General features: G+C 42.3%; 1 protein-coding gene and 1 long non-coding RNA gene across 6 annotated transcripts in view; one reads left to right on the top strand and one right to left on the bottom strand.

The window, feature by feature from the left end:
• Positions 1 to 24,586, bottom strand: part of LOC113606881 (uncharacterized) — a 132,211-nt gene that overhangs the window by 103,233 nt on the left and 4,392 nt on the right. For all 4 annotated transcript variants that reach the window (XR_003427744.1, XR_003427745.1, XR_003427746.1 and 1 more), the window contains exon 2: positions 15,826 to 16,001. This is a non-coding gene — a long non-coding RNA (uncharacterized LOC113606881). The remainder of the gene's footprint in view (positions 1 to 15,825; positions 16,002 to 24,586) is intronic.
• AFAP1L1 (actin filament associated protein 1 like 1) overlaps positions 1 to 24,586 on the top strand; it is a 73,185-nt gene that overhangs the window by 46,450 nt on the left and 2,149 nt on the right. For both annotated transcript variants that reach the window (XM_027081643.1, XM_027081641.1), the window contains 4 exons: positions 688 to 799; positions 17,820 to 17,984; positions 20,377 to 20,555; positions 22,797 to 22,925. In XM_027081643.1, coding sequence (XP_026937444.1) covers positions 688 to 799; positions 17,820 to 17,984; positions 20,377 to 20,555; positions 22,797 to 22,925 — 585 coding nt within the window. The remainder of the gene's footprint in view (positions 1 to 687; positions 800 to 17,819; positions 17,985 to 20,376; positions 20,556 to 22,796; positions 22,926 to 24,586) is intronic.

Below are 24,586 nucleotides of genomic sequence, written 5' to 3'. Positions count from 1 at the left end.
CTGGTCCTCACTTCCTGGCTCCACATAAATATGATAAAAGCTACCTGATAGGACTATTGCAAAAACTAAATGAAATGCTTTATGGAAAAAACTTAGCACAGTACCTGGACATTGGAAGGTCTTATACAGAGGAGTAAATAGTACTGTTTTTATCAACAGCAGTATTGTATGACATTATTATCATATTCCACTCATGGTTTCCTGAGCTTTGACAAGATTTTGAGTGTTCTCACGACTCTTCATGCAAAAATGTATAGCCAGTCTATTAAGTTATGTCAGTTCTACCATTGGCTGATCTCATCTATGACTTTTTTTTTAACCTAAGACTTTATATTAGCAATTTGGAAAACTTGAAGGATTCGTCCAAATGATGTGAGGACAAAAATATCTATGATAAATCAAATATGGTCACCCACGGTCTTTTGAGACTTCCTAATTTTCCTCTCAGCAGAAATTCCAGTTTAGGGTTGCCTTCTGCTGCCCCCCACAGGAAGGTATGAGGATCAAGTAATACACTGCTAGTGCAAGTGGTTTATAAACTGTTGAGGGCTGCACACATCTAAAACTGTAAGGCCAAGATCTCAGAGGTCATGTAGTACTCAGCCACTGAGCGCGCACCAGAAAGCACCTACACTGAGGATTCTGAGCCCACCCACACTTTACCTTCTCCTTCCATCTCTCACCCAGGATGAGGAGCCTGAGCGTCCCTCTGGAGCCCAGATCAAGCGCCATGCCTCCACCTGCAGTGAGAAGTCCCATCGGGCAGACCCACAGGTCAAAGTCAAGCGCCACGCCTCCAGTGAGTTCTGTGTGCAAGGGAAGAAGGGAGGGAAATAGTCCGGGACAGGGGCGGGGTCGGGGGGGTGTCTCAAAATCAGATCCTTGCTGGGGTCACGCGGGTAAATAAGTGAAGAGAGGTATAAGAAAATACTCTAAGAAAAATAACAGCACAAGCAGAGTGATAAAGGGCAGCTAGCAGGTGGCCTCAGAGGGGAAACAACAGAGAATGGGTTGGGGGAGACTGAAGGAAACTGCAGTGCTCAGATCCCAGCTCTAGGGGCCGCTACTACTTAGCTCCAGCCAAGGCCCCCATGCAGCAATGCCAGCCCAGATTTGCCAATTATTCAAGAGACCAGAAATCTACTTATTTTTTAATATAAGCAACGATTGAAAACTTTTAACACTACATAAAGCCATATATATATGGCTTACGACTGTGTCCCAGCCCAAGCTCTGCCTAGCACGCCATAGGAGCTTGCTGAATTGCCTGATCGCCACACTGCACAATAATGACTAACTATGCCAGACAACTCTATGTAAGTTCTCTATGATTCCCAACATTAATCTCTACTCCTGTATGATTTATCTTTATGAGCAAGCCAGCTTCCTGTAGGACAGCATGTCCTGAGTCTTTTATTTGTTGTTTTTACTTTCTTCTCTCGTACTTGAACAAAGTCAAGTTCTAGTCTTTGCTTTTTGAAGATTTATTTTTTAAAATACTTTTCTTTATGATAGTTCCATTTCATTAGCGTAGATAATCTCTTCTGGGAGTCAGGAGACCTATATTCCATTCCTCACTTGGTCACTAAATTACTGTGTAACTTTGGAAAAGTCCCCTCCCCTCTCCAGAGAGTTTCCCCTCTGAGCAATTAGAGGTTTGTTGTGTAGCATTCCTTATACTGTATGATCAGAGACACTAGAAATACAGGGCCTTATGAAATGCCCATTTCAAGATGGGAAACTAAATTGAAATAAGCATGTAAGATTGAAGAAATCATAAAACATAAAAAAAAAAACCCAAAAGCGAAGATAACAAAAAACAGACTCTTTCTTCAAATTAAATCTTACATTGAAGCCCAGTTTATAAGAGAGAGAGAAAAGTGGAGCTGCTTTGCCTGGAGTCTGGAGGCCCACTTGGCCTCTCCTTTGCCCCACATGGTAGCCTGTTACCCATCACTATGAAATCATAGGGCTCCTTGCAGACAGTTGGAAACTATGGATCTAGTCCAAAAATGTTTTTCAGATGAAGGAACTGAAGAACATAAGAGAAAGGTCTTACCTAAGATCATGTATTAACTACCTACTGCTACATAACAAATTACCCAAAACTTCATAGCTCAAAACCTAAGTGTGTGTTATGTCAGTGTTCTGTGGGTCAGGAATCCCGGGGCAGCTTAGTTAGGTAGTTCTAAATTGGGGTCTCTTGTGAGGTCACAGTCAAGACGTCAGCTGGTCATTTGAAGTCATCTGAAGGCTTGACACGCTGGAGGATCTGCTCCCAAGATGGTTGATTTGTATGCCTGGCAAGTTTGGGCTGGCTTTTGGAAGGAGGCCTCAGTTCCTTGCCAGGAGGACCCCACCATTGGGCTGCTTGTCCTCATGACAAGACAGCTGGCTTCCCCCAGAGCAAGTGACCCAGGAAGGAGGTACAGGGCAGAAGCTGCAATGTTTTTGTGAACTAGCTTTTGTGATAATTTCTGCCATATCCTAATGGTTACACAGGTCAGCTTATCTAGTGTGGGAAGGGACTGCAAAAGGCCACAAATATGAGAAAACAAAAATCGTGGGAAATGAGGGCATTACTGAGAAAAATGGTGCCATGAGAAGCTCCACAGACCCTTTCCCCAGAAAACAACCAAAACTGGTAAAGATTGCTAAATCAGGGCTTCCCTGGTGATGCAGTGGTTAAGAATCCACCTGCCAATGCAGGGAACACCGGTTCAAGCCCTGGTCTGGGAAGATCCCACATGCCACGGAGCAACTAAGCCCGTGCACCACAGCTACTGAGCCTGCACTCTAGAGCCCGTGAGCCACAACTACTGAGCCCACGTGCCACAACTACTGAAGCCCGCGTGCCTAGAGCCCGTGCTCTGCAACAAGAGAAGCCACCAAAATATGAAGCCCACGCACTGCAAGGAAGAGTAGCCCCCGCTCACCACAACTAGAGAAAGCCCGTGTGCAGCAACAAAGACCCAACACTGCCATAAATAAATTAATTAATTAATTTTTAAAAAAAGATTGCTAAATCAATCATCTGAAGTCTCTAGAAATTGTCCTAAGGGCATATGGCAAATGAAGATTTATTCTAGAAAATTTACTAAATCTCAGTAAAATCAGTGAGAGTTTGTGGCATCTGAGCCACCACCTTCTCCTTTACCCTTTTCCCAGCTCAGTGTAACAAAATCTCCAGATGTGGACAAGAAAAAAAGGCTCTCTCTCCTCTAGCTCCCAGTCAAGAGCTGCAGTATCTCCCCAATAAGAGCAGGTAACGAGCATTTCTCATCACCCCTAGCTATGTGCTACAGACACTAGATCCCAAGTGAGTGCAGCCCAGAAGTAGGGTGCTCCCTTTCTCTACCCAGACCCCACTCATAGAGCAGAGGCTCTACTGCAGGTTGGGCAGGCCAAAGATGTGGGGGCCCTGACTGCCCTCACCCCAGCTCACTCATAATGCAGGGGTTCCACACTAGGAGAGGAAAGCTAAGAAGACCAGAGGTTACAGTCGCTACCCAGCACCCTGCTCACAAAACAGAGATGTCACTCAAAGAGAAGCAGGCCACTGTTCCCACCCCTAGATTCAGAAGAGTGACTCGGAGATTTTGCCCAAGGTGAAAGGCAGGTCATAAAAACAGTGAACTCCAAAGCTCCCCTTCAAAAGAACTGACTTTAGTGGAAACAGAGTGTGGAGCAAATGATGACACAGAGCATTGTCAAAAACAATAAAGCAGGGACTTCCCTGGTGGTCCAGTGGTAAAGAATCCTCCTTCCAATGCAGGGGATGTGGGTTCGATCCCTGGTCGGTGAACTAAGTTTCCACATGCCGCAGGGCAACTAAGCCCGTGCACCACAACTATTGAGCTCGCATGCCTCAACAAGAGAGCCCACATGCCGCAAACTACAGAGCCCACGCGCTCTGGAGCCCTCACGCCATAACTAGAGAAAGAAAACCCGCACACCACAACTGGAGAGAAGCCCGAGCACCACAACAAAGAGACCACTCACTGTAACAAAAAGATCCCACATGCCTCAACGAAGACGCCATGTGCTGCAACTAAGACCTGATGCAGCAAAAAAAAAAAGGAAAATAAATAAATTCAATAAATAAATAAATATTTTTTAAAAAATAGAGCAATCAGCTGAAAATTAGTGGAGCCTAACAGCTGGGTGTGATCCCTAAGGCTGTACCCATTCAGGATCAACATCAGAGGCTTCATGCTGCAGGGAGAAATGTACTTCACTAAAAGAGCCAACTAAGTCACTAAACAAATAAACAATCTGGTGGGGGTAGGGGTCAGTATACCTAGAGATGCTACAATATATTATATAAAATGTCCAATTTTTTAAAAAAATTATGAAACATGCAAAGAAACAGGAAAGTGTGACCCATACAGAGGGAAAAAGGCAGGCAACAGAAACTGTCTATGAGAGAACCCACATGTGGAATTTAACAAAGATTTCAAAGCGTCCTTTGTAAATATGTTCAAAGAACTAAGGGAAACCATGCTTAAAGAAGTAAAGGGGGCTTCCCTGGTGGCACAGTGGTTAAGCATCTGCCTGCCAATGCAGGGGACACAGGTTTGAGCCCTGGTCCAGGAAGATCCCACATGCCATGGAGCAACTAAGCCTGCGCGCCACAACTACTGAGCCTGTGCTCTAGAGCCTGCAAGCCACAACTGCTGAGCCCACGTGCTACAACTACTGAAGCCCGTGCTCCTAGAGCCTGTGCTCCACAACAAGAGAAGCTACCACAATGAGAAGCCCACGCACCGCAACAAAGAGTAGTCCCCTCTCGCCGCAACTAGAGAAAGCCCGTGCACAGCAACAAAGACCCAACGCAGCCAAAATTAATAAAAATAAATAAATTTATTAACAAAAAAAGAAGTAAAGGAAGAAATTGGAGAGTACAAAGTAAAACTGTCACTGTTTGCAGATAACAAGACACCACCAAAAAACTTCTAGAGCACATCAGTGAATTTGGTAAAGTTGCAAGATACAAAATTAATATAGAGGAATCTGTTGCACTTCTATACGCTAACATAGAACTATCAGAGAGAGAAATTAAGAATAAAAATCCCATTTACAATCACATTTAAAAAGAATAAAATACCTAGGAATAAATCTCTTTTTTTAAACTTAGGTTTTTTGGGGTTTTTTTTTTGGCCATACCATGTGGTTTGTGGGATCTCAGTTCCCCAACCAGGGATTGAACCCAGGCTGCAGCAGTGAAAGCCAAGAATCCTAACCACTAGACCACCAGGGATCTCCCAGAATAAATCTAATTAAGGAGATAAAGACCTATACTCAGAAAACTATAAGACACTGTTGAAAGAAACTGAAGACAACACAAAGAGATGAAAAGATATACCAGGCTCATGGATTAGAAGAATTAATTTTGTTAAAATGACCATATTACCCAAGACAATCTACAGATTCAATGCAATCCCTATTAAAATACCAATTGCATTTTTCACAGAACTAGAAAAAAATAATTCTAAAATTTGTATGAAAACACAAAGATGCCAAAGAACCAAAACAATCTTGAGGAAGAAGAACAAAGCTGGAGATATCATGCTATCTGATTTCAAACTATACTATAAAGCTACAGCAATCAAAACAGCATGGGAATGGCACAAAAACAGACATAGAGATCAACAAAACAGAACAGAGAGCCTAGAAATGAACACACACTTATATGGGCAATTAATCTATGGCAAAGGAGAGAAGGAAATACAATGGGGAAAAGACAGTGTCTTCAATAAACAGTGTTGGGAAAACCTGAAAATCACATGTGAAAGAATCAAACTGGACTACTTTCTCAAACCACATACAAAAATAAACTCAAAATGCATTAAAGACTTAAATGTAAGACCTCAAACCATAAAACTTCTAGATGAAAACATAAGCACTCACTGTTTGACATTGGTCTTAGCAATATTTTTGGATATGTCTCCTTAGGTGAGGGAAACAAAAGCAAAAATAAACAAACAGGACTACATCAAACTAAAAAGCTTTTGCACAGTGAAGGAAACTATCAACAAAACAAAAAGGCCACTGACTGAATAAGATAAAATATTTGCAAATAGTATATCCAATAACAGATTAATATACAAAATATACAAAGAACTCATACAATTCAACATCAAAAAAATAAACAATCTAATTAAAAAATAGGTATAGGACTATAGACATTTTTCCAAAGAAGTCATACAGATGGCCAAAAGGCACATGAAAAGATGCTCAACATCACTAATCATCAGGGAAATACAATTCAAAATCACAATGAGATATCACCTCACACCTGTCAGAACTGCTATTATCAAAAAGACAACAAATAACAAGTGTTGGTGAGGATATGGAGAAAAGGAAACTCTTGTGCACTGTTGATGGGAATGCAAATTGGTGCAGCCCCTATGGAAAACAGTATGGAGATTCCTCAAAAGATTAAAAATAGAACTGACATATGATCCAGCAATTCCACTTCTGAGTATGTATCCAAAGAAAATGAAAACACCAATTAGAAAAGATATATGCACTCCTATGTTTATTGCAGCATTATTTACAACAACCAAGATATGGAAGGAACTTAAATACCCATCAAAAATGAATGGATAGAAGCCCTGCCCCCATTGTCCCAGGAATGCGTGGATAGCAGCCACCCCTAGGAGACCCATAAGCAGGCGCCAAGAGCTGCCCCCACTGTCCCTGGAGCACACAGATAACAGCCACCCCTAGGATACCTATGAGTAGATGCCAAGCCCTGCCCCCACTGTCCTGGGAATGCATGGACAGCAGCCTGTAAGAGACCTGCCCCCGCTATCCCAGGAGACTGCAAAGGCCACGGTACCTGCACACACCATATCAAAGTGATAACTGCCAGCACATGCTGAGGAAAGAGGCAGCAAGCATACAAACTAAAAGCAGCCCCTCGATTTCGGAAAAGATTGCGGAGTAGAGGGACTTGAGCTCACCTCCTCTCACAAAAACACCAAAATCACAACTAACTGCTGAACAACCATCAACAAAAAAGATTGGAACCTATCAAAAAGCACATTTTACATCCAAAGACAAAGAAGAAGCCACAGTGAGATGGTAGGAGTGGCGCTTTCATGACATAATCAAATCCCATACCCACCAGGTGGGCAACCCACAAACTGGACGATATTTATATCGCAGAGGTTCTCCCACAAGAGTGAGAGTCGTGAGCCCCACGTCTGCCTCCCCAGCCTGAGGGTCTGGCTTCGGGAGGAGGAATCCCCAGAGCATTTGGCTTTGAAGGCCAGCGGGGCTTGAGTGCCGGAGTGCCACAGGACTGGGGGAAACAGAGACTCCACTCTTGGAGAGCACATACAAGGTTTCTCATACACTGGGACAAAGAACAAAGCAGTAACTCCATAAGAGCTGCGGCTGGACCTACCTACGAGTGTTGGAGGGTCTCCCGGGGAGGCAGGGGTCGGCTGTAGATTAATGAGGGCACAAGGACACTGGTGGCAGAGGACTCAGAGAATATTTTGGCTTGAGCCCTCCCAGAGGTTGCCATTTTAGCATCAAGACCTGGCCCTACCTAACAGCCCACAGGCTCCAGTGCTGGAATGCCTCAGCCCAAACAACCAGCAGGATAGGAACACAGCACACAGCAGGATAGGAACACCCATCAGCACACAGGCTGCCTAAAGCCATACTGAGCTCACAGCCACCTCTAAACACATCCCTTGACATGGTCATGCCCACCAGAGGGACAAGACCCATCTCTACCAACAAGTGGGCAGGAACCAGTCCCTCCCACCAGGAAGCCTGTACAAGCCTCAGGACCCAGGTCACCGGCCACAGGCAGACACCAGAAGCAAGAGGATCTATGCTCCTGCAGCTAGTGGAAAGGAGACCACAAACCCAGAAAGTCAGAAAAAAATGAGATGGCAGAGAAATATGTTCCAGACAAAGGAACAAGATAAAAACCCAAAAGAGGGACTTCCCTGGGGGTCCAGTGGTTAAGAATCCATCTTGCAACGCAGGGGATGCCGGTTTGATCCCTGGTTGGGGAACTAAGATCCTACATGCCGCAGGGCAACTAAGCCCTCATGCCACAACAAGAGAGCCCATGTGTCGCAACTACAGAGCCCACACACTCTGGAGCCTGTGCACCACAACTAGAGAGAAGCCTGTGTGCCACAACTAGAAAGAAGCCTGTGAGCTGCAACAAAAGATCCCACGTGCCGCAGCTAAGACCCAATGCAGCCAATAAATGAATAAATAAATAATAAATATTTAAAAAAAAGAAGAAAAACTAAGTGAAGTGGAGATAGGCAACCTATCTGAAAAAGAATTTAAAGTAATGATAGTAAAGATAATCCAAGATCTCAGAAAAAGAATGGAGGCACAGACTGAGAAGATACAAGAGATGTTCAACAAAGAGCTAGAAATTTAAAGAACAAACAGGGACTTCCCTGGTGGCACAGCGGATAAGACTCCATGCTCCCAATGCAGGGGTCCCGGGTTCAATCCCTGGTCAGGGAACTAGATCCCACATGCATGCAGCAACTAAGAGTTCACATGCCACAACTAAGGAGCCCGCATGCCACAACTAAGGAGCCCACCTGCCGCAACTAAGACCCTGTACAACCAAATACATAAATAAATATTTAAAAAAATAAAAATAAAAAATAATGAACAAACAGAGATGAACAATACAATAACTGGAATGAAAAATACAGTAGAAGGAATCAATAGCAGAATAATTGAGGCAGAAGAACGAATAAGTGAGCTGGGAGACAGAATGGTGGAAATCACTGCTGTGGAACAAAATAAAGAAAAAAGAATGAAAAGGAATGAGGACAGTCTCAGAGATCTCTGGGACAACATTAAACGCATGAACATTCACATTACAGGGGTCCCAGAAAGAGAAGAGAGAGAGAAAGGGCCTGAGGAAATAATTGAAGAGATTATAGCTGAAAACTTACCTAAAGTGAGAAAGGAACAACCCACTAAGTCCAAGAAGCACAGAGACTCCCATACAAGATAAACTCAAGGAGGAGCATGCTAAGACACATATTAATCAAACTGCCAAAAATTAAAGACAAAGAAAAAATATTGGGAATTCCCTGGCAGTCCAGTGGTTAGCACTCAGTGCTTTCACTGCCGTGGCCTGACTTTGATCCCTCATTGGGAAACTAAGGTCCCACAAGCTGCGTGGTGCAGCCAAAAAAAAAGATAAACAAAATTGATAAAGCTTTAGCCAGACTCATCAAGAAAAAAAGGGAGACGACTCAAATCAATAAAATTAGAAATGAAAAAGAAGTTACAACTGACACAACAGAAATACAAAGGATCATAAAAGACTACCAAAAACAACTACATGCCAATAAAATGGACAACCTAGAAGAAATGGACAAATTCTTAGAAAGATATAACCTTCCAAGACTGAACCAGGAAGAAGCAGAAAATATGAACAGACCAATCACAAGTATTGAAATCGAACCTGTGATTTTAAAACATACAACAAACAAAAGCCCAGGACCAGACTTTACAGGTGAATTCTATCAAACATTTAGAGAAGAGTTACCACCTATCCTTCTAAAACTATTCCCAAAAATTGCAGAGGAAGGAACACTCCCAAGCTCATTCTATGAGGCCACCATCACCCTGATACCAAAACCACACAAAGATACCACAAAAAAAAAAGAAAATTACAGGCTAATACCATGATGAACCGAGACGCAAAAATACTCAACAAAACTGGCAAACCGAATTCAACAATAGATTACAAGGATCATACACCACGATCTGGACTTTCCTGGTGGTGCAGTGGTTAAGAATCCACCTGCCAATGCAGGGGACATGGGTTTGAGCCTTGGTCTGGGAAGATCCCACATGCCGTGCAGCAACTAAGCCCATGTGCCACAACTACTGAGCCTACACTCTAGAGCCCGCAAGCCACAACTACTGAGTCCACATGCCACAACTAATGAAGCCTGCACACCTGGAGCCCGTGCTCCTCAACAAGAGAGGCCACAAGCCCCTGCTCGCCATAACTGGAGAGGGCCCGTGTGCAGCAATGAAGACCCAACACAGCCAAAAATAAAAAGATAAATAAATTTATTTTTTTAAAAAAAAGGATCATACACCAAGATCAAGTGGAATTTATCGCAGGCATGCAAGCGTTCTTCAATATCCACAAGTTAATCAATGTGATACACCACATTAACAAACTGAAGAATAAAAACTATATGATCATCTCAATAGATGCAGAAAGAGCTTTTGACAAAAATCCAACAACCATTTATGATAAACACCCTCCAGAAAGTAGGCGTAGAGGGAACTTACCTCAACATAATAAAGGCCATATATGACAAGCCCATAGCTAACATCATCCTCAATGGTGAAAAGCTGAAAGCATTCCCTCTAAGATCAGGAACAAGGCAAGGATGTCCACTCTCGCCACTTTTCTTCAACATAGTTTTGGAAGTCCTAGCCACAGCAATCAGAGAAGAAAAAGAAATAAAAGGAATCCAAGTTGGAAAAGAATAAGTAAAGCTGTCACTGTTTGCAGATGACATGATACTATACACAGAGAATCCTAAAGACGCTACCAGAAAACTACTAGAGCTCAGCAGTGAATTTGGTAAAGTTGCAGGATACAAAATTAATACACAGAAATCTCTTGCGTTTCTATACACTAACAATGAAAGATCAGAAAGAGAAATTAAGGAAACGATCCCATTTACCATCACATCAAAAAGAATAAAATAACTAGGAATAAACCTACCTAAGGAGACAAAAGACCTGTACTCTGAAAACTATGAGATGCTGATGAAAGAAATCAAAGATGACACAAACAGTTGGAAAGATATACCATGTTCTTGAATTCGAAGAATCAATAATGTCAAAATGACTATATTACCCAAGGCAATCTACAGACTCAATGCAATCCCTATCAAATTACCAATGGCATTTTTCACAGAACTGGAAAAAAAATTTTTTTTAATTAGTATGGAAACACAAAAGACCCCGAATAGCCAAAACCGAGCTAGAAAAACAGACCTGGAGGACTCACGCTCCCTCACTTCAGACTATGCTACAAAGCTACAGTCATCAAAATGGTATGGTACTGGCACAAAAACAGAAATATAGATTAATGGAACAGGGTAGAAAGCCCAGAAATAATCCCACGCATCTATGGCCAACTAATCTATGAAAAGGAAGCAAGACTATAAAATGGAGGAAAGACGGTCTCTTCAATAAATGGTGCTGGGAAAACTGCACAGCTACATGTAAAAAAATGAAATTAGAACATTCTTTAAAAACACACACAAAATTAAACTCAAATTGGATTAAAGATCTAAATGTAAGACTAGATACTATAAAACTCTTAGAGGAAAACATAGGCAGAACACTCTATGACATAAATCACAGCAATATCTTTTTGGATCCACCTCCTAGAGTAATGAAAATAAAAACAAAAATAAACAAATGGGACTTAAATAAACGTAAAAGCTTTTGCACAGCAAAGGAAACCATAAACAAAACAAAAAGACAACCCACAGAGTGGGAGAAAATATTTGCAAACAATGTGACCGACAAGGGATTAGTCTCCAAAATTTACAAACAGCTCATGCGGCTCAATATCAAAAAAACAAACAACCGTATCCAAAAATGGGCAGAAGGCCTAAATAGACATTTCTCCAAAGAAGATATACAGATTGCCAACAAACACATGAAAGGATGCTCAACATCACTAATCATTAGAGAAATGCAAATCAAAACTACAATGAGTTATCACCTCACACCAGTCACCTGGTGTGGCCAGAATGGCCATCATCAAAAAATGGCCATCATCAAAAAATCTACAAACAATAAATGCTGGAGAGGGTGATGGCCATCATCAGAATGGCCATCATCAAAAAATCTACAAACAATAAATGCTGGAGAGGTTGTGGAGAAAAGGGAACCCTCTTGCACTGTTGGTGGGAATGTAAATTGATACAGCCACTATGCAGAACAGTATGGAGGTTCCTTAAAAAACTAAAAATGAAATTACCATGTGATCCAGCAATCCCCCATGACTCCCACAAAGAGTCATGTACCACAATGTTCATTGCAGCACTATTTACAATAGCCAGGACGCTGAAGCAACCTAAGTGTCCATCAACAGATGAATGGATAAAGAAGATGTGGCACATATACACAATGGAATATTACTCAGCCATAAAAAGAAACAAAATTGAGTTATTTATAGTGAGGTGGATGGACCTAGAATCTGTCATACAGAGTGAAGTAAGTCAGAAAGAGAAAAATACCATATGCTAACACATATATATATGGAATCTAAAAAAAAAAAAAATGGCTCTGAAGAACCTAGGGGCAGGACAGGAATAAAGATGCAGACATAGAGAATGGACTTGAGGACATGGGGAGAGAGAAGGGTAAGCTGAGATGAAGTGAGAGAGTGGCATTGACATATATACACTACCAAATGTAAAATAGATAGCTAGTGGGAAGCAGCCACATGGCGCAGGGAGATCAGCTCGGTACTTTGTGACCACCTAGAGGGGTGGGATAGGGAGGGTGGGATAGGGAGGGTGAGAGGGAGATGCAAGAGGGAGGAGATATGGGGATATATGTATATGTACAGCTGATTCACTTTGTTATAGAGCATCAACTAACACAACAATGTAAATCAATTATACTCCAATAAAAATGTTTTTAAAAAAATGGGCAAAATGACCTAAAGAGACATTTCTCCAAAGAAGATATACAGGTGGCCAAGAGGCACATGAAATTATGCTCAACATCGCTAATTATTAGAGAAATGCAAATCAAAACTGCAATGAGGTATCACCTCACACTGGTCAGAATGGCCATCATCAAAATGTCTACAAACAATGAATGCTGGAGAGGGTGTGGAGAAAAAGGAACCCTCGTACACTGTTGCGGGGAATGTAAATTGGTACAGCCACTATGAAGAACAGTATGGAGTTTCCTTAAAAAATGACATATAGAACTACCATGTAATCCAGCAATCCCACTCCTGGGTATATATCTGGAGAAAACCATAATTCAAAAAGATACATGGGGCTTCCCTGGTGGTGCAGTGGTTGAGAGTCCGCCTGCCGATGCAGGGCACGCGGGTTCATGCCCCAGTCCGGGAAGATCCCATATGCCACAGAGCGGCTGGGCCCATGAGCCATGGCTGCTGAGCCTGCGTGTCTGGAGCCTGTGCTCCGCAACGGGAGAAGCCACAGCAGTGAGAGGCCCGTGTACTGCAAAAAAAAAAAAAAAAAAAAAAAGATACATGCACCCCAATGTTCAGTGCAGCACTATTTACAACAGCCAAGACATGGAAGCAACCTAAATGTCCATTGACAGAGGAATGGATACAAAAGATGCAGTACATATACACAATGGAATATTACTCGGCCATAAAAAAGAATGAAATAATGCCATTTGCAGCAACATGGATGGATCTAGAGATTATCATACTGGGTGAATTAAGTCAGACAAAGACAAATATCATATGATATCACTCATATGTGGAATCTAATTTTTTAAAAATGATACAAATAAACTTATCTACAAAACAGAAACAGACTTACAGATAACAAAAAGCAAACTTATGGTTACCAAAGGGAAAATGTGGTGGGCGAGGTGGGGGGGAATCAGGAGCTTGGGATTAACATAGACACACTACTATATATAAGACAGATAACCAACAAGGACCAACTGTACAGCACAGGGAACTCTACTCAATATTCTGTGATAATCTATATGAGAAAAGAATCTGAAAAAGAATTAATATATGTATATGTATAACTGAATGACTTTGCCATACACCTGAAACTAATACAACATTGTAAATCAAATATACCCCAATAAAATTTAAAAACAAACAAAAATGAATGGATAAAAAGATATGACATATACATATACTGTGAAATATTACTCAGCCATTAAAAAGAATGAAATCTGCCATCTGCAACAACATGGATGGCCTTAGAGGGTATTATGCTAAATGAAATAAGAGAGAGAAAGACAAATACATGTGATTTCACTTGTATGTGGAATATAAAAAACAAAACAAACAAACATAACAGAAACAGAGTCAGAGATACAGAGAACAAACAGGTGGTTGTCAAAGGGGAGGAAAATGGGGGGAGGAGAAAGATGAGGGAGATTAAGAGGCACAAACTTCCTGCTATAAAATAAATGACTCATGGGTATGAAATGAGTGCAGGAAATACAGTCAATAATTATATAATATCTTTGTATGGTGACAGATAGTAACTATACTTATCATGGTGATCTTTTTTTTTTTTTTTTTTTTTGGTAGTACGCGGGCCTCTCACTGTCGTGGCCTCTCCCGTTGCGGAGCACAGGCTCCGGACACACAGGCTCAGCGGCCATGACTCATGGGCCCAGCCGCTCTGCGGCATGTGGGATTTTCCCAGACCGGGGCACGAACCCGTGTCCCCTGCATCGGCAGGCGGACTCTCAACCACTGCGCCACCAGGGAAGCCCATGGCAATCATTTTTAAATGTACAGAAACATCAAATCACTATGAGGTATACCAGGAACTAACATATAATATGGTAGGTCAAATACAGTTCAAAAACAAACTTATAGGAAGAGAGATCAGATTTGTGGTTACCAGAGGCAGGGGTTACAGAGAGGGAAACTGGATGAAGGTAGTCAAAGGGTACAATCTTCCAGTTACAAGATAAATACCAGGGATGCAATACACAACATGACAAATATAATTAACACTGTTGTACATAATATATGAAAGTGAAAAGAGTAAATTCTACGAGTTCTCATCACAAGGAAAAAATTTTTTTTCTATTTCTTTAATTTTGCATCTATACAAGATAATGGATGTTCACTAAACTTACTGTGGTAATCATTTTATGATGTATGTAGGTCAAATCATTATGCAGTACACCTTAAACTTACACAGTGCTATATGTCAATTATGATTTCAATAAAACTGAGAGAAAAAAAAATCTGAGAAATGTCACCGCCAAGAGGAGCCTAAGGAAATACAATGACTAAATGTAATGTAGTAGCTCTGCAACAGAAAAAGGACATTAGGTAAAATCTAAGTAAATCTAATGAACTTTAGTTAAAAAAAAACGAAAGCAAAGGAAGATGACAATGTCCTATCAAATGGCTCAAGGGTACATTTGAACTGGCAAAAGAATCAGTAAACCTGAAGATAGATCGACAGAGATTATGCATTCCAAATAACAGAGAGAAAAGAGAACAAAGAAAAATGAACAGAGCCTCAAAGAAATATGAGGCACCATTAAGTGCACTAACATATGCATAAAGGGAGCATTAGAAGGAGAAAAGAAAGAGGAGCATAAAAAATATTAAAAGAAATAATGGCTGAAAAGTTGCCAAATTTATTGAAATCATTAATTTATATATCCAGGGAGCTCAGTGAAGTTCCAGTAGGATAAAGGCAAAGAGATCCAAGAAAGACACATCATGCTCAAAATGCTAAAGCCAAAGACAAGAAGAAAATCTTGAAAGCAGAAGAGAAAATCAACTGATCACTTACAAAGGATCCCAATAACATTAATAGCTGACTTCTCATCAGACACAATGGAAGGTTTGCCCCTAACATCACCTGGACTATTATTCACCAATAAAAAGGAATGAAGTACTGATACATACTACAACATTTATGTATTAGTTACATTACTAACTTGGACACTAAATATTCCTTTTTTCCTTCATTATGGAGGCCCAGATTTTTCTGGAAGGTGCTTGGGCAGTTCTATTTTATCACTAATACTGTAAGACCCACAGAATTGTAGCTCCTTAAAACTTACCGATTAGAAACAATCTAGTTTGCCTCTTTACCACCATTTGAGTGACTCAAGCATTACAGGGTTGGGTATGAAGTAAGCTGCTCTCTGTGGTGCTGACACATCAAGGTGGACCAGGGTGATGGCTCCCAAAGCTGAGTCTACTTGCTGGTTTAGTCCCGAAGGAAGTTTTTACTCATCTGCAATGAAATGAGAAAAATAAGCACAGTGCATAAAGTTTTTCATAAAGTTAATGGTATTCAGTATAAACAACTACTTTATTGTACATTTGTGTCCAACTCAGGATGTTAAAATATTATTTTAACCCAGAAAATAAATAGAAAATAGTGGGAATAACAATATTGGTAGTTTTAAGGTCCTTACCTGATACAACATAATGGTGACAACCCTTTGTTGGTATCCCTATTTATTTTACCAGTCTATAAAATCCAAAAGTCTGAGAGCCAACTCCCTTGGGATGCCATTGTGTAACTGGGAAATATGGGGAGCCATGCGTCCCCTTCTCTGTCCTCCATGCTTTATTTATAATGAGGCTTGAATTGCAGGGTAGTTGTAGGAGGAACTGATTTTTGCATACGTCATGGGTGACCACTGCAATCCCTACAGAGCTGGAGAGACAAGACCCCCAATTATCAGCAAACCATGGGAATCGCTCCACACCCCACCTACAAAGGACTATGTGTGGCTGTCTGTAGCATAAAAATATAAATAAAACTTTCACTGAGAGGTTGGACTACGACCTTGCCCAAGCTAAGGTAGTATTGCATAGCATGGACCCTGGAGTTAGACAGACATGAGTTCAAACCTGGGCTCTTCCATAATTAGCAGTGAGACCTAACCTCTTTGTGCCTCAGTTTCCCAACAATAAAGTAGAGCTAATAATAGTGAGTTTTGTGAGGATTAAATACAAATGCATATAAATAGCATAGTATATAGTAAATGGTCAATAAATTTTTGCCATAATAATTTGTAGCTATTGTCCACCATAGTGTAGAGCCTACAGTAGACTATGAGGTCCCTCTCTCCCCCCACCCATTTCTCAGTAATAAAATGGGCAATGCCTGACTTTAGCTGCAGTTCTCAATTCTCTGTAGATGAGTTACACGTAGCTGTTTCTTTATCTTATATGTACCAAGAGTTAACTATAAAAATGCCCTTTTAAAACCAAAGTGTGGGACTTCCCTGGTGGTGCAGTGGTTAAGAATCCGCCTGCCAATGCAGGGGACATGGTTCTAGCCCTGGTCCAGGAAGATCCCACATGCCGTGGAGCAACTAAGCCCATGCGCCACAACTACTGAGCCTGCGGTCTAGAGCCCACAAGCCACAACTACTGAAGCCCGCACACCTAGAGCCCATGCTCTGCAACAAGAGAAGACACCGCGATGAGAAGCCAGAGCACTGCAACAAAGAGTAGCCCCTGTTCACCATAAATAAAGCCCACGCACAGCAACGAAGACCCAATGCAGCCAAAAATAAATAAATAAAATAAATTTATTTAAAAAAATTCTAAAACCGAAGTGTGTATGCATCACAAAATTTGTTTTACATTATTATTATTATCTAACATTTACTAAGCACTATTTGCCAGGTACTATACTAAGTACTTTTCATGAATTACCTCTTTTAAACCTTATCACAATGCCAAGAGGTAAATTTGATTGATACCCACATTTACAAGTGAGGAAAGTAAAGCCTAGGGGGAAGGCACAAAAACACCACATTCACTTTGCCTGATGTCACACAACCAGTAAAGGGCAAAAGAAAACACAGACCTTGATTTGTCCGGTCCTAAAGCCCTTACTCCTCATCTCTTTGCACTACTGCCTCCCTTTGGCTCCTTGTTTCCTCTCCTTCACATTAAATATATCCAGGGGGTATAGACCTAAATATTCCCATTTTATAGACAGACAGACTGAGGCTGAGAGAGAAGCTAACACCACCCAAGTACTCTCACCAGAGCTCAGAATTGAGGGCCTTTTCCTGCTTCATCTCTGCAGGTGCCCATCAATATAAGTACGGTAAGAACCGAGCTGAGGAGGATGCCAGGAGGTACCTGGTAGAAAAAGAAAAGCTGGAGAAAGAGAAAGAGACAATCCGGACAGAGCTGATGACACTGCGGCAGGAAAAGAGGGAACTAAAGGAAGCCATTCGGAACAGCCCAGGTATCTATGTGGGTGTGGTCCTGAGCACAAGGGGGTCTCATCCTTGACACCTCCCCTGGCATCTGCCACCTGGTTTCTTACCAGGAACAGGTGGGCTTCTCCTCCCCTTTCTCCTCCTCCCTCCCCTCCCCCTCCTCCTCCCTCCTCCTCCCCCTCCTCCTCCTCATCATCATCTCTCCTGACTAATGGAAGTGCCACTGATTTAATAACTGCTTTTAGAGTGAGAAGATGAAAAAGCGTACAAATGTGTACACTTAAAGTGGTAAAATGAGATCTGATTTTAGAAATGCTAAAATGTGAAAAACAGAGTGTGCCTTAGAATCATGGACGAGATATTCTGAACCTCACATTAACTCATTCATTCACAGATATGCACTGAGCACCCAAATGTGTGATACATTGGTTCACATACTGGGAATAATGGATGGTGACACTTTACCAGGATCTTCTTCTGAAATCCAGGACCGTGGCCTCTGCAGGCTCTGCATGCCCTGGGCTCCTCTGCACCCCACTTTCTGCTGTGTTTCTGTTGAATTCTCGCTATAGCTGCAGTTCAGCACACTTTCAGACTGAGGTTTCTGAACATGCTGGAGGGAACAGAGGTCCTGTCCTTATAAAGAATACATCCAAGGTCGCATAGCCCCATGAGAATCTGATGGAACCTATGGACCCTTTCCTAACAGAGAAAACCCCCACAGATCACAATGTTGCAAATAATATCAGGAGTTCCTGTGCCCCCAGAGTCATAGATTGCCTAGGAGTCCACGAGCCTCAGGTTGAGAAGTTCTGGCTTAAAGACTTGCTCTGTGTGGCTAGGAACCAGAATCAATGGGAAGAAGGCACATAAAGGCAGTTTGGTTTCTGGGCTTCCCCGGTGGCTCAGTGGTTAAGAATCCACCTGCCAATGCAGGGGACACGGGTTCGAGCCCTGGTCTGGGAAGATCCCGCATGCCGTGGAGCAACTAAGCCCGTGTGCCACGATTACTGAGCCTGCGCGCCATAACTACTGAGCCCGCGTGCCACAACTACTGAAGCCTGTGCACCTAGAGCCCATGCTCCACAACAAGAGAAGTCATTGCAATAAGAAGACTGCGCACCACAATAAAGAGTAGCCCCCGCTCATCACAACTAGAGAAAGTCTGTGTGCAGCTATGAAGACCCAACGCGGCCAAAAATAGATAAAATAAAATTTTTTTAATTATTTTTTAAAAAAAGGCAGTTTGGTTTCAATATAAAGAACTTCCTAAGAGTCAGAATAGGGTTTGGAGCAGGTCAACTTGACAGTCCAAACTTGTCCTGCTCAGTTTTTTTCTACAGCATATCAGTTTTTGACATCTTAGATTATTTATTATATTTATTATATTGTTTTCTCTCCCTCCCTCTCTCTCTGTCTCTCTCTCTCACACACACACACACAATTGTAAGTTCAATAAGGGCAAAGATCTTTGCCTGTTTTGTTCACTGATATATCCCAAGGGCACAGAACTGTGCCCAGTACCTTGCAAGCACTCAATAACTATTAACTGAATGAATGAATGAACGAATGAACAAATGAATGAAAAGAACAACCATTACTAGAAAACCCTCCAGTGCAGCCTCCTCAGGACAAACAATGGAACTAATCTTTAAACGTGGTAAGATCCAAAACAGCTCTTGGCACAAAGAAGGTCCTAATATAGGTTTGTTGGCTTAAACTGAATAAGCAGCAAAATCCTAGCAGGAACTTGTGATCAATGTAAAGCCTGTCTTACGATTCTTGGTTACAAGTAAGAGAAACCAAAGTGAAACTGGCTTAGAAATGAAAAGAAAAATGTAATTGGAAACTAAAGTGATCAGATATACCAAGGTCCAGGGACTTAAATGATGTCACCAGGAAACATATTTCTCTAATTCTTGCTTCTGCCTTCCCCTACATTGGTTTCATTCTCTGCCCCTCATGGTGGTATAAAGGCTACACAGCTCTAGCCATCACCGAATCCGTGCAGCCACTCCAGCAGAGAGGCTTCTCTTCCCAATAGCCCCCATAAACACCTTGGGATTCACTTTGATTGAACCAGCTTTGATCCCTCAACCAACCACTGTGACCAAAAAATGAGATATAATTAAGGGCCAGGTCTAAGTTATGTGCCAATCCCCTGAACTAGGAGTGAAGTCAGCCCCAGCCAAACTACAGGGAATGAGAGGAGAATGGGGAAATGGGTATCGGGCAGATAAAAACCACACACCCCTGCATGGAGCTGGAATCCCAGGTCCAAAGTCCAACCCTTAACAAGGAGTGAGGCCTGGAAAGGCCCTCTGGGAAGGCAGACTAGGGCCTGAGGCCCTGCCAAACTCCCTGATGCTTCTGGCCAAACCAGGCTCAGCTATTTCTCATAGATGTCTTTGGACACAGGGGCAAAGTTAAAAGGTCTGGAAGAGGCCTTGGCCACCCTGGAAGCTCAGTGTCGGGCGAAGGAAGAGGGCCGTATTGACCTGGAGCTGCGGCTAGTGGCTGTGAAGGAGCGCTTGCAGCAGTCCCTGGCAGGGGGCCCAGCCCTGGGACTCTGCGTGAACAGCAAGAACAAGAGCGGGGTGAGTCTACTCCCTTTTGCACCAGGGGCAGCTGCTCCTCAATACCCTCATATGCTACAGATCTTCATGATCATTCTTTGGGGGTAGGAGTTATGCTTATCTACAAATGAGAAAGCTGAGGCCCTAAGAGGAGAGGAAACATGCCATAAGTGGCACAGCTATGAAAGAGACTCTTGGAACAAGTTCTCTGGCCTGTGTTCTCTCCACTGAAGCACTACTATTTGACTTTTTATACTGAATGTGATCTTAGAAGTGGCCTGGGGGTTACTGATAATAATAATATACTATACTGAATAACAAAATTGTATTGCTCAAGTTTGTTATTCTTTTTTTTTTTTTTTTTTTGCGGTACGCGGGCCTCTCACTGTTGTGGTCTTTCCCATTGCGGAGCACAGGCTCCGGACGCACAGGCTCAGCGGCCATGGCTCATGGGCCCAGCCGCTCCACGGCATGTGGGATCCTCCCAGACCGGGGCACAAACCCGCGTCCCCTGCATCGCCAGGCGGACTCTCAACCACTGCGCCACCAGGGAAGCGCCAAGTTTGTTATTCTTATTCAAGTACAGGTTAAGATGCTGTACTGGCCGATTGTACCATAGGCCAGTACAGCATCTTAACCTGTATGATGTCACACAATCTTCGCAGCAGTCCTATGAGGTAGTACTATGTGTATTCACCCCATATGACAGACAAGGAAACTAAGGTTCAGATGTTGCATTATGTGCTCAAGGTCACTCAGTTAAGTGGGAGACAGGGTCCCAAACCCAGGAAGTCTGACTCCAGAGCCTTGCTTTAGCCACCAGGCACATGCCCTCTCCTAGGATCCCCAGTGTACCAGTCCCTGTACTCAGGGCTTTGAATCCATTATCTCTAATGCTCCCAGCAACCATCACCTTGAATGGGATGTCCTCAGGGAGAACTTCACGGACCTCAGTCTGTATCAGTGTCTCAACCTCAGCATTACTGCCAATAATTTTTTGTAGGACTGTCATGTGCATTGTAAGGTATTTAGTAGCATCCCTAGCCTCTACCCACTTGATGCCAGTAGCTCCATGCCCAGTTATGACGACCAAAAGTGTCTCCAAAAATTGCCAAATGTCCCCTGGGAGGACAAAATTGCCCCCATTTGGGAACCACTGGTCTAACCTAACAGTCCCATCTGTTATTCTGCCTCACAGCACTTAACCACAATTTGTGTGTGAATATATGTATATGTATACATGTATATATAGTATATTCATGTCCTTACATTCTGTCTCCCCCACTAGATTGTATTTTTATTAAGAACTGGACTATGTCTGTTTTGTTTATCATTATAGCTCTAGTCCTTCAGAATCTGAAAAATAGTAGAAGTACAATAAATGTTTGTCAAATGAATAAACGTTATACCTGCTTTTACACAAGGAAATGGAGGCTCAGAGAGATGAAATAACTGGTCTGATAAGTGTGAGTTGTCATTGGGAACAGTATTCCTATTGCTGTCCTAGGTCAGGCCACACCTCATGACTCTAAAGCCAGAGCAGTTTCTTCCACTCCTACACTTCTACTCCCAGGGGCATTTCCAACCTCATTTACAGAAGAAGGGCTTAGGGGCTAGGGACAAAACAACTTCCCAGAGTCACAGAGAGCTGGTGGAGGAGTAGAAGTGGTTCCCTCATCCCAGCTGCTTCCTCCCACCAGCATGCCCTGATGTTCACATTCCACAGGGCTTTTCTCTCCACTTTTGAGCCTTGTGATGGCCTTTGGAGACAGAGAGTCTTCTCTAAATTCCCTAGAGGCTCAGCCATTAGTATGTCACACTCAAGGAACTACATCCAGCAAGGTACTAAGCAATCACCTGGAAAATATGAGTAAAGGCAGTGTAGAAAATGTGAAGGAATACAGGAGAGAGGTTGAGACAGGACTGTGGGATTTGAATCCCAACTGTCTCACTCACCAGCCTTATGGCCTTGAGCAGCGACTTGACCTTCTCATTTTCCTTATCTGTAAAATGGGACAACATAATAATAGTACATGCTTTATAGGACTGAAAAGGCTAGATGAGCTAACCTGGTCCATAGTGAGGGTTCAGTAATTTTAATTTTAGTAATTTTAGTCATTATCTTTATTCCAAGGCCCTCAAGTATCTTTTACCCCTCACCCTGTTTGATGCTGACATGTTTGCATAGTGCCTTCTTGGCAGGCTGGGTGTAAGTAGTGAGCACTAGACCTCACCTATGTAACTATTTCTTGTCATCAACAGGAAACTGCAAATAAACCCCAAAACAATGCCCCAGAGCAACCTCTCCCTGTCAATTGTGTTTCTGAACTGCGGAAGAGGAGCCCATCCATTGTAACCTCCAACCAAGGAAGAGTGCTACAAAAAGCCAAGGTACAGCCATAGATCAGCTAATCAAAATTCAGAGATCTGGAAGCTTCCTTTCTATGGAACCCCACCAAGAACTAAAAAGTCAGCTAGTGAGAAAGGCAGAGAACTGCCAATACATCCATGCAGTAAAACTCATGAACTTTGCTCAGAGGGCAAGACCTTCAAATCTCCTTCAGAACCTACTTATTCTTTCTTAACACATAGTTCTAACAAGCTTTGGTTTCTGAGCCTACAATATGTTTTGAGACATGAAAGGCCCCATTTTGTAGGTGAGGAAACTAAGTGAAGGGACTTGCCCAAGGTTATGCAGGGCATCAATGAGAGAGCTGGGATGCAAAGCCATCTCTTCCAAGTCCATAGCTCACTCCATGATACTGGTCCACAGTACTATCTCTGAAACTTGTGTTTCAGAACTTCTTGAATTTTAGAAAGGTAATATGGTGCATATACTATATATGATGAAAAACCCCAAGTTCTCAGGAGGTACCCTGTAAGCAAACACGTTGATAATTCTATAGCAAGACACATGAATATTCACATCACATTGAATAAATAGGTTACAAACAGCCTCATATCAGTTCAGGTCAGGTTTTGCCACTAAATGAGTTTGTGCCAAAACACTTAAAAAATGTTTTGGTTTCAGAGCTCTCTGGATTTCAGAATTACAGATAAGAAAGTGTAGACCTGAAAAACAAATACCTGAGCATTAGGACATGAGATTAGAGAAGTAACCAGCCGAAGGCCAGATCATCTAGATCAGACATCAGCAAACTTTTTCTGGAAAGGGCCAGACAGTAAATATTTGCAGCTTTGTGGACACATGGTCTCTTTCACAAGTCACCTCTGCCATCATAGCAAGAAAGTAGCCACAGACAATATGTAAACGAATGATTAACATGGCTGTGTCCCAATAAAACTTTGTTCATGGACACTGAGATTTGAATTTCATATAAATTTCAGGTGTCATAAAAAACTATTCTTTTTTTAAAAAAAAAAACACATTTAAAATCTGAAAAGTCATAGCTGATGGGTCATACAGAAACATGTAGTGAGCCAGATTTGGCCCATGAGCCATAGTTTGCTTCTCCTTGATCCTTGTAGGCCACTGGAAGAACTTTGGATTTTGTTCTAACATAATGGAAAGTCACTGGCAAATTCTGACCAAGGAATTTTTAGATATGAATTACATTTTTAAAAGATCATTCTGACTACTATGTTGAGAATGGATGAGGGGGTAAGAAAGATCAGTTAGAAGAAGTAACCTTGATGAGAGATTAGAAAGGTTTAGTGGAGGTGATAGTAACTAGCTGGCTTTGGAGGTAGAGCAGAAGGATTTGCTGATGAGGATGTGGAGGATGAGGAAAAGAAAGAAATCAAGGATGACCCCTAGGTCACTGCCCTGAGCAACTGCAGTCAAGGTGGTGAAGACGTGAGAGGGGCAGGTTGGGAATGGAGAATCCTCCCACCAAGAATTTTCTAACCACCATCTTCTGCCCTGGTTCACCCCATCCCCTCCAGGGCTGGCTGGAAATGCCATGGATTTTTTAATAGGTAAAAAGCCATTCACTGCTGGCCCTGACTTCAGTATTCATCTCGGGTGAACTCCTAGACAGCCCTGGGAGAACGAACAGAGCCCTGTGGGTTGCCTGCCCTCACCCTTCCTT

The sequence above is a fragment of the Aethalodelphis obliquidens genome, unplaced genomic scaffold, assembly GCF_003676395.1.
Source record: "Aethalodelphis obliquidens isolate GAN/ISIS:26980383/991018 unplaced genomic scaffold, ASM367639v1 scaffold45, whole genome shotgun sequence".
In the NCBI taxonomy this organism is placed as follows: Eukaryota; Metazoa; Chordata; class Mammalia; order Artiodactyla; family Delphinidae; genus Aethalodelphis; species Aethalodelphis obliquidens.
This window is presented reverse-complemented; position numbering and strand designations above follow the sequence as displayed.